The sequence below is a fragment of the Papio anubis genome, chromosome 9, assembly GCF_008728515.1.
Source record: "Papio anubis isolate 15944 chromosome 9, Panubis1.0, whole genome shotgun sequence".
Classification (NCBI taxonomy): domain Eukaryota; kingdom Metazoa; phylum Chordata; class Mammalia; order Primates; family Cercopithecidae; genus Papio; species Papio anubis.
In genome coordinates, this window is record NC_044984.1 from 50,406,739 (window position 1) to 50,422,420 (window position 15,682).

The 15,682-nt window shown below is 39.0% G+C and overlaps 1 protein-coding gene across 6 annotated transcripts in view; it reads right to left on the reverse strand.

The window, feature by feature from the left end:
- SARNP (SAP domain containing ribonucleoprotein) overlaps positions 1–15,682 on the reverse strand; it is a 68,573-nt gene that overhangs the window by 39,922 nt on the left and 12,969 nt on the right. For all 6 annotated transcript variants that reach the window (XR_001892709.3, XR_002515659.1, XM_021922485.2 and 3 more), the window contains exons 2-9: positions 14,712–14,811; positions 11,937–11,983; positions 11,640–11,707; positions 6,842–6,893; positions 5,599–5,672; positions 5,124–5,152; positions 1,545–1,570; positions 37–105 (exon numbers count right to left, since the gene is read on the reverse strand). Coding sequence is in view for 4 of the 6 variants with exons in the window: in XM_021922485.2 (XP_021778177.1) it covers positions 37–105; positions 1,545–1,570; positions 5,124–5,152; positions 5,599–5,672; positions 6,842–6,893; positions 11,640–11,707; positions 11,937–11,983; positions 14,712–14,811 (465 nt within the window). In the remaining 2 variants the exon portion in view is untranslated. The remainder of the gene's footprint in view (positions 1–36; positions 106–1,544; positions 1,571–5,123; positions 5,153–5,598; positions 5,673–6,841; positions 6,894–11,639; positions 11,708–11,936; positions 11,984–14,711; positions 14,812–15,682) is intronic.

Below are 15,682 nucleotides of genomic sequence, written 5' to 3' on the forward strand. Positions count from 1 at the left end.
GTCACGAAAACATTACTTCCATCGAACCTACATTACCTTTCTGGAGATTGAAGAGACATTCAAACCAAATCTTTGAGCTCTTTCCTTCAGCTTATCCAAGTTAACCTATAAAAACATGGGGGAAAAACACAGTTTTAAAAAATCAAAACAGAAAACAAAAAATGCAGAAACTATAGTCTGAAGCTAAGAGTTCAAACAAGCCTATAACATCAAAGATACCCTATGAGAAAAATAAGAAAACTAAGCAGCAACCATCCAGTCCACTGATTATTAAAAGGCATCCTCTGGAATGCAGTGAAACATTCAGTCCTGCCTCCTGCATTTATCACAGGTGTCAATAGCCTAAGGAGGGCTTAAGATCAAGGGAAGGCAAACACTGCTGGAGAAAGCAAACACATGTCTAAATCATCACCTCCAAACAAGTCTACCATTCTCAATCCAAAATCATTAATTCTCATATCGTCTCTGCAAGTATTTCTTAAATCTATCTCCAAGCAAAGAGAAACCATCACAGAAGCACCTTTTTCAGAAGACAATCTATAACCACTACCCACTCGATTCTCTTCCCTCCTCTTTCTTGGAAACCTTGGTACATGGACTCGTTACTATTGTAAGAATTATTTAGGGCCGGTGCGACGGCTCATGCCTGTAATCCCAGCAGTTTGGGAGGCTCAGGTGGGCAGATCACCTGAGGTCAGGAGTTCGAGACCAACCTGGCCAACATGGTGAAACCCCGTCTCTACTAAAAATACAAAAATTAGCCAGGCATGGTGGGGGGGCACCTATAATCCCAGCTACTCGGGAGGCTGAGGCAGAATAATTCCTTGAACCTAGGAGGCAGAGGTTGTAGTAAGCTGAGACTGCACCATTGCACTCCAGCCTGGGCAACAAGAATGAAACTCCATCTTAAAAAAAAAAAAAAAGAATAGGAAATTTTCATTAATAATATTAAATCTTAACTTACAATATTAAGCAGCAACCCCTAAAGCAGGATTTCATAAAGCTGATTCTATTTCACCACAGTATTTGTTACCATTCTTAAAATATGCTGACTAGTAACAATGGTCCAGAAAGCCATTTTATTCTACCATTCTTTACTATGATTTCACATTTCATGGATAGTATTTAAAAAATTTAAAAAAAAAAAAAAAAAAGCACTATCTACAAACAGAACTCCTAAATTGCTTCCATAGATTCTCTTGTGGTAATTATGAATTAGACATTATCTAAGGCCATTGGACAAGGATTCAGTACCATAAAACAAAGAGTTACATACACGGGTTGTTCTCTAGCTAACAAAATCTATTCTTACTTTCGAAAAGAGTGGTAGGAAGAAAGACGTCTGCAGTAACTGAACATGTGACAATTTTCCTGACCTCTCAGTATCTCCAACAATTTTTTAAATTCAGGACATATAACATTATACTGAAAACAGTCAACAAATTAACGTTCTCAGAGTTTCTTCTAATCTGGTGAGGAGTCTCTAAAGTTAGCTATACAGAATTAAGATCTGGGTGTGTAAGAAATAAAAAAAGATTTCTTACCATAGGTTTGTTATCAGATGACAGACCTAAGGAAGTAAACAAAATTTTATTTAATATTTTTAAAAGTCATAAAAGCTGACAGTCTTCAAGTCAAATTAGGCAACATAAAAACTGTATACAGGACACACCCCCTTTATCCTATGATGACAAAGAAAAGGCAGAAATTCCATCTAGCAATCATGTCTGCATTAACTGCTAGCAGGAACATAAAACGGTACAGCTGCTCTGGAAAACAGTTTGGCAGTTCCTCAAAAGGTAAATACAGTTACGCATGATCCCACAATTCCACTGCTAGTATACAGCCAAGAGAAAACGAAAACATATAATTACACAAAAACTTGTACATAAATGTTCACAGCAGCATTATTCATATTAGACAAAAAGTTAAAGAAAAACACCCATCAGCTTGATGACTGGCTAAATTAAGTATAGTATATCCATACAATGGAATATTATTAAATAATAAAAATGAATAGAGATACATGCTACAACATAAGTGAACCTTGAAAACTATGCTAAGTGAAAGAATCCAGTCACTAAAGACAATATACTATATGAATTCATTCATATGAAGGCAAATTTCCACGGAGAAAAAAACTAAGCGGCTGCTTAGGGCTGGGCAGGGAGAGGTAATGGAGGATACCTGCTAATGGGCACAGTTTCTTTTTGGGGTGATAAGCACGGTGATGATGGCTGCACAACCCTGTGAATATACTATGGAATAATGAATTATATACCTTTAAATGGATGAATTGTTACGTCATATAAATTGCATCTCTCTAAAGCTCTTAAAAAAGAGATCACATCTGGACAAACAAGAACTACTATCACGAGTTGAAACTTTGGCTCCTGGGCCGGGTGCAGTGGCTCACGCCTGTAATCCCAGCATTTTGGGAGGCCAAGGCAGGTGGATCACCTGAAGTCAGGCGTTCTAGACCAGCCTGACCAATATGGTGAAATCCCGTCTCTACTAAAAAAACAAAAATTAGCAGGGCGTGGTGGCATGCGCCTGTAGTCCCAGCTACTCAGGAGGCTGAGACAGGAGAATTGCTTGAACCCAGGAGGCAGAGGCTGTACTGAGCTAAAATGGTGCCACTGCGCTCCAGTCTGGGCAACAGAGTAAGACTCCATCTCAAAAAAAAATAAAAAGAAATTATGCTTCCTTAAGGCCAATTTTCTGTCCTGAAATTATCACCAAGAACCTAACCAATAATTATTTACTTCAAACTTTTCAGGATTTCATTCAAAAAACAATGCTTCCTTTTAAATGTTCCCAAATTCCGTTATTGTAGAGTTACTCTATAGTTCTTTTTTTTTTTTTTTTTTTGAGACGGAGTCTAGCTCTGTCCCCCAGGCTGGAGTGCAGTGGCCAGATCTCAGGTCACTGCAAGCTCCGCCTCCCAGGTTTACGTCATTCTCCTGCCTCAGCCTCCCGAGTAGCTGGGACTACAGGCGCCCGCCACCTCACCCGGCTAGTTTTTTGTATTTTTAGTAGAGACGGGGTTTCACCGTGTTAGCCAGGATGGTCTCGATCTCCTGACCTCGTGATCTGCCCGTCTCGGCCTCCCAAAGTGCTGGGATTACAGGCTTGAGCCACCGCGCCCGGCGAGTTACTCTATAATTCTAAGATGTCAGAATTATGAGTAAAACTGAAACTGTATTTTTTATCAGGTTCCCTTTTCAGACTATTAACTATTATCTTTCTTCAAATAGCATTTTAGTCACGCACCTGTAGTCCCAGTTACTCAGGAGGTTGAGGGAGGGTTGCTTGAGCCCAGGAGCTCAAGTCCAGCATGGGCAATATAGTGAAACCCTGTCTCTTAAAAAAAATAAAAAAGCACCACCTTCTATAATTTCTGTTGTATCTTCACCAATTATATTATATCTCTCTTGGTATAACTAAGAGTCAGAAAAAAATTTTTTTTTCTATAACACTTAGTGATAGTGGCCAGAAATTTTTCCACCTTTTTAAAAGCACAGCAAAGACCTCCCAGGCTCAAGAGATCCTCCCACCCCAGCGTCCCAAGTAGCTGGGACTACAGGCACCTGCTACCATGTCTAGCTAATTTTTTAATTTTTTGTAGAAACAAGGTGTCACTTTGTTTCCCAAGCTAGTTTCCAACTCCTGGGCTCAAGCAATCCTCCCAGCTTGGCATTCCAAAGTGTTGGGATTATAGGTGTGAGCCACCACACCCAGAGTTTCTTAAAAATAATAACTATTTCAGGCTCGACACACCTGTAATCCCACCATTTTGGGAGGCAGAGGTGAGTGGATCACTTGAGGTCAGGAGTTCAAGACCAGCCTGGCCAACACAGTGAAACCTGTCTCTACTAAAAATGCAAAAATTAGCTGGGTGTGGTGTCACGCACCTGCAGTCCCAGCTGAAGCAGGCTGAAGCAGGAAAATAGCTTGAACCCGGGAGGCAGAGGTTGCAGTGAGCCAGACTGCGTCCCTGCACTCCAGCCTGGGTGACAGAGCAAGACTGTGTCTCAAAAAATAGTAATAATTTCCTCTAATTCATTATAAAAGTGATACATATTCATTGTATGGATTTTAAAAACACAGACAAGCAAAAAGAAATAAATCATTCAAAATTCCACCAACCAGAGATAATGAGTACTAACAATTTAGAATACAGCCATCCCTCCATTTCCTCAGGGGACTGGATCCAACCCCACCCCTGCAGCTGATACCAAAATCCACTATGCTCAAGTTCTGCAGCAGATTATAATAAGTTGCTCCTCTATATCTGCAGGTTTCGCATCCCAAAAATACTGTATTTCTGAACCACATCTGGTTATGAAGAACCCTCAGATACAGAGGGCAAAGTGTATTTATTGGGGAAAAAAAATAAATCCATGTATAAGTGGACCTGTGCAGTTCAAACCTGTGTTGTTCAAGTGTCTACTGTATATCTTTCCAACCTTTTTTCCTATCTATACATGCACTCTTACATGACTAAAATGGGAACATACTGTTAATATAAATTTGTAACTTTTTATTAATATCGCTGATAAATATCTTTCAATATTATTTCAGCACAGTATAGTCTTCTATACCATGGCACACATTTAATAACCAATTCTCTGTTGTACAGTTGGTTGTTTCCAGTTATTGATCACTATAAATAATGCTGTGATAATCCTTGAGGCTAAGTCTTTATGCACATTCAAGACTATTTCCTTATACGTTCCCAGAAGTAAAACTGTTAAGGTAGAAGATATTCTTTTCCCTTTTATCACTTATAATAGCCAGTATAACACTGGAAAGTATACAATAATTTTATGCAGTTGAGACCCTAGAATAAGTAAGCAAAGTACTAGAGAAACTTCTTTGAAGATGTTCAAGAAAGACAGACAAATGTTGGCACTTCCTATCCTCTCATAACATTCAGTATCTCTTTTAATTGCCCAGGAAGGCCTAAGTATAATTTTATCTAAAGCAGGAGATGAATGCCATAATCTCTTAAGAGTTTCTACAGCTAGCAAATTTACCTTATTTTGGAGAAATGAAACCTGTTATACCAGAAAAGAAAGAATAAAAGGGTAACTTTCTCAGAAGTATCTCTGTACTCTTACCTTTTGTTGGAACTGAAGAAATCCCAAACCTGAAGAAGGAAAAACAAACTAAATTTTAGGAAGCTGTTCACACTCCTGGTTGTCTGTCTCCGTGTCAAGTATACATATGACACTTCTTGCTTGTGATCTCAAGTCTTGCAATCATTAGCTAATTCTAACAACCCCATGAAAGAGGTTCAGTTTACTCTCCCTCTTACCAAGTCCAGAGATTAAGCTAAGAGGAAGCCTTATCAGAATTAGTAGTAGTAGTCAGTTCCTGGCTTTCACTGTTACAAAAACCCTTCTCAATAAAGCCCAATTTATAGCTACTATAACCAAACCAGTAGATACGTTCTGAATAGGGTCAAAAAAGTGTTCATATCCTTCAGCAAGCCTCTATTCTACTTAAATCAACAATTATATCAGAAACCTAGGATCACATATCTTCACCTTTACAACATCACTATCGCAGGCCCAAAAGGCTGGGGACACTCACCTAGCTGCCCGAGCAGCTTTCTTACTCTCCAAGCTCACAGGTACATTGAATCGTTCAGCCCTCTTCTGCATTCTCTAAGTAAAAATAGACAAAAAAAAAAAAAAAGGAAGAAAAAAGAAGTCAATTTATGGTTTAAGAAAGTTAGTCAGAGGTAGGTATCTTTAAAAAAATAAAAATAATAAAAATAAAAAAATTTTTTTAAAAGTCTCACTCTGTCCCCCAGGCTGGAGTACAGTGGCATGATCTCAGCTCACTGCAACCTCAGCCTCCTGGGTTCAAGCAATTCTCGTGGCTCAGTCTTCCGAGTAACTGGGATTAGAGGACTGTGCCACTGTGCCCAGCTAATTTTTGTGCTTTTAGTAGAAATGAGATTTCACCATGATGGCCAGGCTGATCTCGAACTCCTGACTTCAAGTGAACTGTCCACCTCAGCCTCCCAAACTGCTGGGATTACAGGCGTGAGCCACCCCGCCCAGCCAAAAGAAGGTATCTTAAAAACATCAGAAGTAATTTCTTAGGGTCCAAACTGAAAATACTGACAATCCTAGAAGATAGCAGGTTGTGTCCATACTAGGACTTAACAGCCCTTCCCAGAAAGCAAACACAAAAAGACTATTATTACATATCCTCAAAAACAAAAGGGAGAAATAAAGTAAAACCTACATTATACATGAAGCCAAGAAGTCAAAAGCTATGTTTGGCTGACCTTTGAAAAGTGATCAAAGGAATAGCTTGGTTCCAACACTAATGGCATTCTTTCAGTTAGAAATGAGGCAGCATTGTTTTATGCCATTCTAAAAGAGTTTAATAATTCTCTACTTTGCAAGTATGACACTGAACACAAGATCTCAACTGGAACCTGGTTTCACAGTCCTACCCCACAGAAACCAGTGGAATTTCAATCTCAGCTACTGGCCGGTAGCAACATAAGAGTCACATCTACCAATACATTTTCAAAGTACAATCCTCCCAAATTCTAATCCTAGGTTTGTAAACATCTCAAAGAGAGTCATTGTTAAGACAATAGTGTTACATATAAAAAGACTACAGCTTCAAGAAAGACTACCCTATGCCAGCCAAATATTTTCCAAAGAGCAGTTGGCAGTGAAACGTTTCAACACCAAAATCTGTCAATACTGATTTTCTGCCTGTGAATAAATTTTAGAGGATGATGCAGATATAATAAAGGGTAAGAGGGAGACAGAAGTGTAGAGACTGTTCTACTAGGGAACAGAATACCTACCTCAGTCTGTGGTATTTCAGATGTAATTTTCACCACTTTCTTCTCTGCTACCCTAGAAAAGAAAGAGATCTTTTAAAATGAGAAAACTGATATTCTAAACCACAACCTCAGAAATGTGTAAGAATTCACTTGAATTATCTCTGCCCTATTATCTCTCTGCCACCCCTTATGCCAAAGAAACATGAAGTTCACTAGAGCTTTGGTTCCTTTAACTGTCATCTATTGAGAAGAAAGAGTTCAAATAACAAACTAATCTTCTTTAGCTAAAGTACAATAAAGAAATAAGGAAAGAAGTCTGGTTAAATACACTGGGCTGAAGGGAAACACTCAAAGGACACCAGAAACCATCTCATTTGCTTTTAGGAACTTTTTAATTTACTTTTTTTTTTTCTGAGACGGAGTTTTGCTCTTGTCACCCAGGCTGGAGTGCAACGGTGCAATCTCAGCTCACTGCAACCTCCACCTCCTGGGTTCAAGAGGTTCTCCTGCCTCAACCTCCCAAGTAGCTGGAATTACAGGCGCCTGCCACCACACCCAGCTAATTTTTGTATTTTTAGTAAAGATAGGGTTTCACCATGTTGGCCAGGCTAGTTATGAACTGGCCTCAAGTGATCCACCTGCCTCAGCCTCCCAGAGTGCTGGGATTACAGGCGTCAGCCACCAAGCCCAGCCTTTAATTTACTTTTGAACTAATGAGTAACCCTCCAATCCTCCTTTAAGCACCAGCTCCCAATATTCATCACAACAATTAAGTACTCTACAAGGTCTGGTTTCCTTCTTTTAAAAATCCCTTATTTCTCCCATGAGGAATGTAGCTCTAGTTGGAACAAAGTGGAACAAATAAAAATGCCAAAGAAGGTAGGAAGAAAAAAGTCTAAGGGGAGTTTGAATTAGGAAAACATGGCATGTTACTGGTCAAAGGTTTAAGAGAAAACAAAAGAGGGGGGACCATAGGGGCGGGAGACAAAGTTCGGAAGTACCCAGGATAAATGGAAGGGCATTAACCCTCCACCAAACAACTCCCATAAAACTGTGGGTCATAACCAGTCTCATTAAGGTCCCTCATTTAGAGACATGGGCAGCTTTTGTTCCAATATCCCGGACACTTTTCCCATTTGATGTCCTGAAAGGTAGTAATGGTTTAATGACATTTTCAGAGGAAGCAATTCTGGAACAAGTACTCTCTTCCACCCTTTTATTGGAAATCCCTGGACTGACAGACAAGCAATGGGTGCCCCCTGCTGACCATAACAAAGTCCTACAATATGTAACTGCTTTAGCTGGTTGGGGGTGGGGAATCAAACTAGAAACAGATACATTTTTGGAGAACCTCAGGCCAAAGATGAAGAAAGGGATCTCCTTTTAAATAGTCAAAGAATCTAAACTAGCCCTGACTATTCTGATGTTTAAAGAAATTTCTAAACAATTCAGATTTCCTTGCCATCCTTCCCTAACCTTGTCTTATAATTTAGGCACAGAAGGCCAAAGAAGTTTAATGTTTTACTTGAAATACAATGCCATCAAGAAAGCAGTACTCTCCATTAACCCAACTGCAATGGCTTCCTCCCTATTCCCACTCTGAAGTACAGTCAATGCAGTGCACCTCATGGCAGAAAGGGAACCCCAGAAGGGAAGTTTCCTTCCATTCTATTCCAATTCCCTTAGGTATAACTAAACTCAAGCGCAATAAACAAACATCAAATGCATGGAAAATTTCCACTCTTCACTGAGAAATTTCTCTCCTACCCAATCACATAAACAACATTCTCAGAAATACAGAGACCCAGAATCTTTTTGTACATACTTCAGTCTAACCACAACTATCTTCTAAAAATCAAAATGATCACCCCACCCACTTCAATTTCCTAGCTTCAAAATTCATTAATAGAATTAAAACCCCCTGAACAGAATGCACATTTTAAATATTCTATGAATAATGAATTTCAAACTTTTGAACCTCTATTTTTTAACCCACACAAGCCAATTATGATGGTATTCACTTGATCTTCTTTCTTGTTCCAGAAATTCCCGTAACATTTCTATTTTAAAACTATCTCACAAAGTCATTTTTTCAAGGCACTATATCTAATCATAAACATCTTATGACGGAAAGATAACTAAATGGCTTTAGAAAGTAATATTTGATAGGCTGGGCATGGTGGCTCACACCTGTAATCCCAGCAGTTTGGCAGGCCAAGGCAGGTGGATTGCTTTGAGCTCAGGAGTTGAGACCAGCCTGGCAAACACAGCAAAACCCTATCTCTACAAAAAATACAAAAAAGAGCCGGGCGTAGTGGCTCATGCCTATAGTCCCAGCTACTCGGGAGGCTGAAGCTGGAGGACTGCTTGAGCTGGGAAAAGGAGGTTGCAGTGAGCCAAGATTGTTCCACTGCACTCCAGCCTGGATAAGAGTCCCTGGCTCAAAAATATATAAAGGGATATTTGACAAAAATCTATCAAGATGTTAAATGTACATCCTCTGTGATGCAGCAAATCCACTGCTAGGAATTTACCCTACGGGTATACTTGCGAGTATAAATAATTAGAAAAGGACATGCAGAACTACATTTTTTTTTCTTTTATGAATAATCTAAATGTCCATCAACAGAACGCTGGTGAAATAAATTACTGTTTATCCACAGAATGGAATACTATTAAATGCTAGAAAAAACAAGGTTCTAAGTTGATAACTAGTAAATGTGGGTGATAGGTAGATGAGAGTCTATTATACTAGTTGAACTTTTGTATATACTTGTAATTTCCCATAATGACAAGCTAAACAAAAAAGAGACCACTTCTAGGATAATTATCCTGGCTTCAGAGGGTCTACTGAGGATAAAATGAAAGTATTTGTAAAACATTTAGAACAATGCCTAGCATATAACTCTTAAGAACAATGCCTAGCGTATAACTAACACTTACATAAGAAAATGATGATATAAAAAATTTCCAGATATGAAAAAAATCAAGAGTGTATATAGTGTGTGTACAGGTGTATCTATATATACACATACATACGCATGCACATAAACACACGCAGACCCATATAAAATCTTCCAAAAGTATGTACTGTTCTAAAAACCTCAGTAAAGTCAGATGAGAATGGATACAAAGAGTACTTAATTTTTAATTGATATACTCCACTATGTACTGACTTTTTACTTGTAAATATATTGCCTTTTATAATTAAATGCACTGACACAGCTATGAGGAACAAAAATGTTAAAAGTTTAGGACTCAACTGTTTTTTTTTTTTTTTGAGACGGAGTCTCGCTCTGTTGCCCAGGCTGGAGTACAGTGGCGCGATCTCGGCTCACTGCAACCTCCGCCTTCCGGGCTCACGCCATTCTCCTGCCTCAGCCTCCGAGCAGCCGGGACTACAGGCGCCCGCCACCACGCCCAGCTAATTTTTTTTTTTTTTTTATTTTTAGTAGAGATGGGGTTTCACCGTGTTCGCCCGCCTGATCTCCTGACCTCGTGATCCGCCCGCCTCGGCCTCCCAAAGTGCTGAGATTACAGGTGTGAGCCACCGCACCCAGCCCGACTCAACTGTTCTTAATGTGCTGTAATACACAAAATGACCAGATATTTGTGGAAAAAGTCCCAAATTAAAGATGTTTAGTATCACCCTTGTGGAACAGTTTAAATAAATCAAGATCTACTTTCCATTCTAGCACTTTGTCCTCCCCTCCTCCACTGTAGATCAGAAAGCAAGAGAGAACAGAGTGCTACTTCAGAAACATAACCTCTACCCAACACCTTCCTCCCTTACAAAACTCCTTATATACAGTTTCACACTTTTTTTTTTTGAGACAGCTCTGGCTCCCAGACTGGAGTGCAGTAGCACAGTCTCAGCTCACTGCAACCTCTACCTCCCAGGTTCAAGTAATTCTCCTGACTCAGCTTCCTGAGTAGCTGGGGTTACAGGTGCCCACCACCATGCCCAGCTAATTTTTGTGTTTTTAGTACAGACAGGGTTTCACCATCTTGGCCAGGCTGGTCTTGAACTCCTGACCTCGTGATCCACATGCCTCGGCCTCCCAAAGTGCTGGGATTACAAGCATGCGCCACCGTGCCTGGCCTAAGTTTTACACTTTTACAGAAAAGTGCAAAACTCTTATAAACAGTTAAGAGAATGGGCTGGGCATGGTGGCTCACCTGTAATCCCAGCACTTAGGGAGGCCAAGGTAGATAGATCATTTGAGGTCAGGAGTTCAAGACCAGCCTGGCCAACATGGTAAAACCCTGTCTCTACTAAAAATACAAAAACTAGTCGGGCAGTAGTGGCGCATGCCTATAATCCCAGCTACTCGGGAGGCTGAGGCAGGAGAATTGCTTGAGCCTGGGAAGCGGAGGTTACAGTGAGCCGAGATCGCGCCACTGCACTCCAGTCTGGGCAACAGAGTGAGATCCTGTCTCAAAAAAAAAAAAAAAAAAGAGTTAACAGAGTTTATACAGTTTTGCACTGTATACAGAATTGTACAGATTCTCTATAGAGTAACAGAATAATCTATTATAGTGACCCTACAAAAGAACAACAAAGGCTAGGAGAATTAAACTATGTCTGGGCTTGAAGTCGCCTTGTCCTAATTACCTATTACATAACTCAGAGACAATTTGCTTTGTTTCACTGGGACCAAGTACTTTGAAGTAGTCCCTTCTAAAAAACAAAAAATGACCTAATCAGAAATGAAAAGGCCAATGGGAACATGTAAGAGGTAAACAGAGTTAAACATTAAACACAATAAAAAAAAGAGCTGCCTGCTCTGTACTCAGATTATAAAAAAGAGATAATTACACATCAACAGTTTTTTCAGGGGGTTCTTCCTCTTTGACAGGCAGCTCAATGGGCTTTGTTTCTTCTTCCTAAAACCAAATGAAACAAGGTGGTTAACATAAATCTAAACAATAAATATCTATAAATAGAAGAACATCAGAACTCCAAAATAAACCAGTCTCTCAGAACCTTCATACCCATCTTATGCTCCCCTAATAAATTTATATCTAAGTCTTCCAATGACTGATGTTAAAGCAATGTGGCCAAAGCAGTGTCATATTACCAGACCAGAGACTAACCTTACTCTATCCAACTCACCTCTGTTTCATCTCCCAGTACATCTTCTTCATTTGCCTCCTCTTCAGCTAAAGAATATTAAAATATTCAGGTCAAGCCCTGCTACAAAACCATCTTGATCACTTACCAAGGTTAAAATTATAATCACTTTGCTTTCCCCCAAAAAATCCAATAGTGAAGGCAGAAATTGATGCACATAAAATCTGCTACATCTGGAGAAGACAAAACCAGATCTCTACCTAACATTAATTACAAATGTGAACTCCAGTTGGACTGAAGAACTAAATGTGAAGTCAAACTAGAGAATTAATTTTAATTTTAAAAGTAATGTGGGGTCAGGCACCGTGGCTCTCTGTAATCCCACAAATCTGGGAGGCAGAGGCAGGTGGATCCTTGAACCCAGGAGTTCAAGCGACCAGCTTGGGGAACACAGTGAAACCCCGTCTTTACAAAAAATATTTAAAAAGTAGCTGGGTGTGGGGGTGTGTGCCTATAGTCTTAGCTACTAGGGAGGCTGAAGTGAGAACATTACTTGAACCTGGAAGGCAGAGGTTGCAGTGAGCTGAGATGATGTCACTGCACTCCAGCCTGGGTGACAGAGCAAGACCCAGTCTTGAAAAATAAACAAACAAAAAAAGTAATGTGGAAAAGTATCTTTGAGATTTAGTGGTGGGGAAAGATTTGTTTAAAAGAAAAACAACTCAGAAGCAAAAGTAAGAGGTGAAAAACTGAATATATTTCAAAACTAAGTACTTCTACTTAAGGATAGCACAAAGAAAGTTAAAAGACAAATGACAAGATATTTGTTTCTGTTGAGACAGAGTCTTACTCTATCGCCCAGACTGAAGTGCAGTGGCACAATCACAGCTCCCTGCAGCCTCCACGTCCTGGGCTCAAGGGATTCTCCTGCCTTAGCCTCCCAAGTAGGTAGGACTATAAGTGCACATCACTACACCCAGCTAATTCTATTATTTTTCTTAGAGATGGATCTCACTATGCTGTCCAGACTGGTCTCAAACTCCTGGCCTCAAGAGGTCATACCACCTTAGCCTCCCAAAGTGCTGAGTTACAGGCATGAACCACCCTGCACAGCCAAAGAAGATATTTGTGCCTAAAACCAACAAAAGAATAGTTATTAGGATATAAAAGAAATGCCTGCAAACCAACAAGCAAATTATGGGAACCTCAATAGAAAAATGGGCAAAGAAGAAACAAAAGAATTGTGAAATGTTTAAACTTTTTTCATGGAGAACATAAAACAGCCAACAAATTAGCAAAACTTAGGCCACTTGATAGGACAGTGCCAAGTTTAGGTTTGTGGAGATACAAGAACCCTTATGTACTAGTAATGAGACTGTAGATCTATAGAGCAATTCTGGAAAACAATTTGGGAGTCCTTAGTCACATTAAGTATATATGTATGAATATTAATTAGAAATACCACTCTTGGGCATATACCCCAAAAAAACTTTCACAGGAACTTAAAAGCATGAAATAAGTAGTTCATAATAATATACTATATATTATTAGTATATAGAATATAGTATACTATATCCTACAGGTCAAGCATCGCCAATCTGAAAATTCAAAACCTAAAATGCTTCTAAACCTAAAACTTTCTGAAGGCTGATACAACCCCACAAGTGGAAAACCCCACACCTAACCTCATGCGATGGGTCACAGTCAAAACTTTGTTTCATGTACAAAATTATTTTAAATACTGTGTAAAACTACTTTCAAATATATGGATAAGAAACAAATGAATTTTGTGTTTAGGCTTGCATCTCACCCCCAAAATACCTCATTACATATATACACAAATATTCCAAAATCCAAAAAAAATCTAAAAACTTAAACATTTCTGGTCTCAAGTATTTCAAATATATAATATTCAACCCATAGCATAATATATACTATATACTATTATATACATATAGTATACTATAATTAGTATCACTTGTAGTAGCAGAGGCTTGGTGGCAATATGTTTCTGTCACCGAGTGAATTAAGTAAAATGTGTGGTTATCCATCATGGAATGCTATGCAGGAATTAGAATCAACAGACTAGATAACTACACAGTCACATTCCACACGGACACATTTTAAAAAAACACAACACTTAGTGAATGAAATGAGAAATAAAGCAAGGCTATGGCCAGTTATATAATTACCAATTATATAAATGAAAACATTCTACGAAACAACACTATATGTTTTATCATGAAAAAGACCAAAAAAATACATTCAAACACATTAGAATGGGTGCCTAAATGGGTTGGGGAGGAAGTGAAACGAGGAATGGAAATAAAAGGGAATAAGTAAATAAAAATTAGAGAGGGGACTTGTACAACCTGAGATGAAGGTTGTACAAGATGGCCAGGCACGGTGGCTCACGCCTGTAATCCCAGCACTTTGGAAGGCCGAGGCGGGTGGATCCCCTGAAGTCAGGAGTTCTAGACCAGTCCGACCAATATGGTGAACCCCCGTCTCTACTAAAAATACAAAAATCAGCCAGGCGTGGTGGCGTGCGCCTGTAGTTCCAGCTGCTCGGGAGGCTGAGGCAGGAGAATTGGTTGAACCCGGAAGACGGAGGTTGCAGTGAGCTGAGACTGCGTCACTACACTCTAGCCTGGGCAACAGAGCGAGACTCCACCTCAAAAAAAAAAGAGTTTTCTTGATGCCGTTAATTAAGAGCTTACATCACTAATGACTTAAAAAAAAAAAAAAGAAATATTTTCAGTGTCAAAGCCTGAAAATCCCCTCACTCACATCACTCTGCCTCCACAAAGTACTCACCATGTTCTTCAAGATATGCCTGGAGTCTGTGGATAAGATCTTGCTTTATTCCCTTGGTCTCCAAACCACGAGCAAGACATTCTTGCTTTAGTTCAGCAAGCTGAGGGGAAAAAAATAAAACTTTTCCTTAGTTAACAGATGAACAGCAGTGAATAAAACGGTAGTTCCCACAAGGAAAAGAAAAAAAGAAAACGAAGTTCCATCCCAAATTACTGCCATTAATTCTACCAAGACTCTAGGTCCACAACGATGATCCATTTTCCTCTAATGATATTCAATACACAAGAGGAACTGCCTAAGGATAAACATCACACTTTAATAAAAACTTCATCTATTTGCATACCTACTAACTGTCACAAATCTCCAGTTATTTCTAAATATTCTAAGGGGGAAAAAGGTTTTATTCCAAAGATTACTGTGGCAGCCAGCATATTGGAAGAATGAACCTTCAAGCAGAAAATCCAATGATCTAAAAGCAGATTCTCCTTACCACTTATTATCCCAGATCCTTTATTACAATCTACCATATACATGCATACAGATGTAACCACCGTAGAATCAAGTAGATACATTAGCTAATGTCAACAATGAACTGATTAAAGGATCTATGTCAAAATGAGAAGAAATATCTAATGGCATACCCTAGAGTTCTGCTGAAGATTTTAAAATCAGTAACTTATCTAAAGATATAAAAGCTATGTTCATCAATTTTACAGACAATAGGAGGAGGAGAATTGATGTATTACAGACATAACTAAGCTTAAAAAACACCACAGAAACAGAAAAAAGAAAAAAAAAAAACACTTCTTCAGGACTAATAATAAGCCAAAACAAAGACTCAATTTAGAAGGAATAAGGTATACATATAAATTCCTACACTTAGATTCAAAACTTAAGTTATACAAAAACTGGATAAGTGAGGATTGGCTCAATAGTAACTCAAAGGATAAAGACCTCAGAATTTTAGGCAA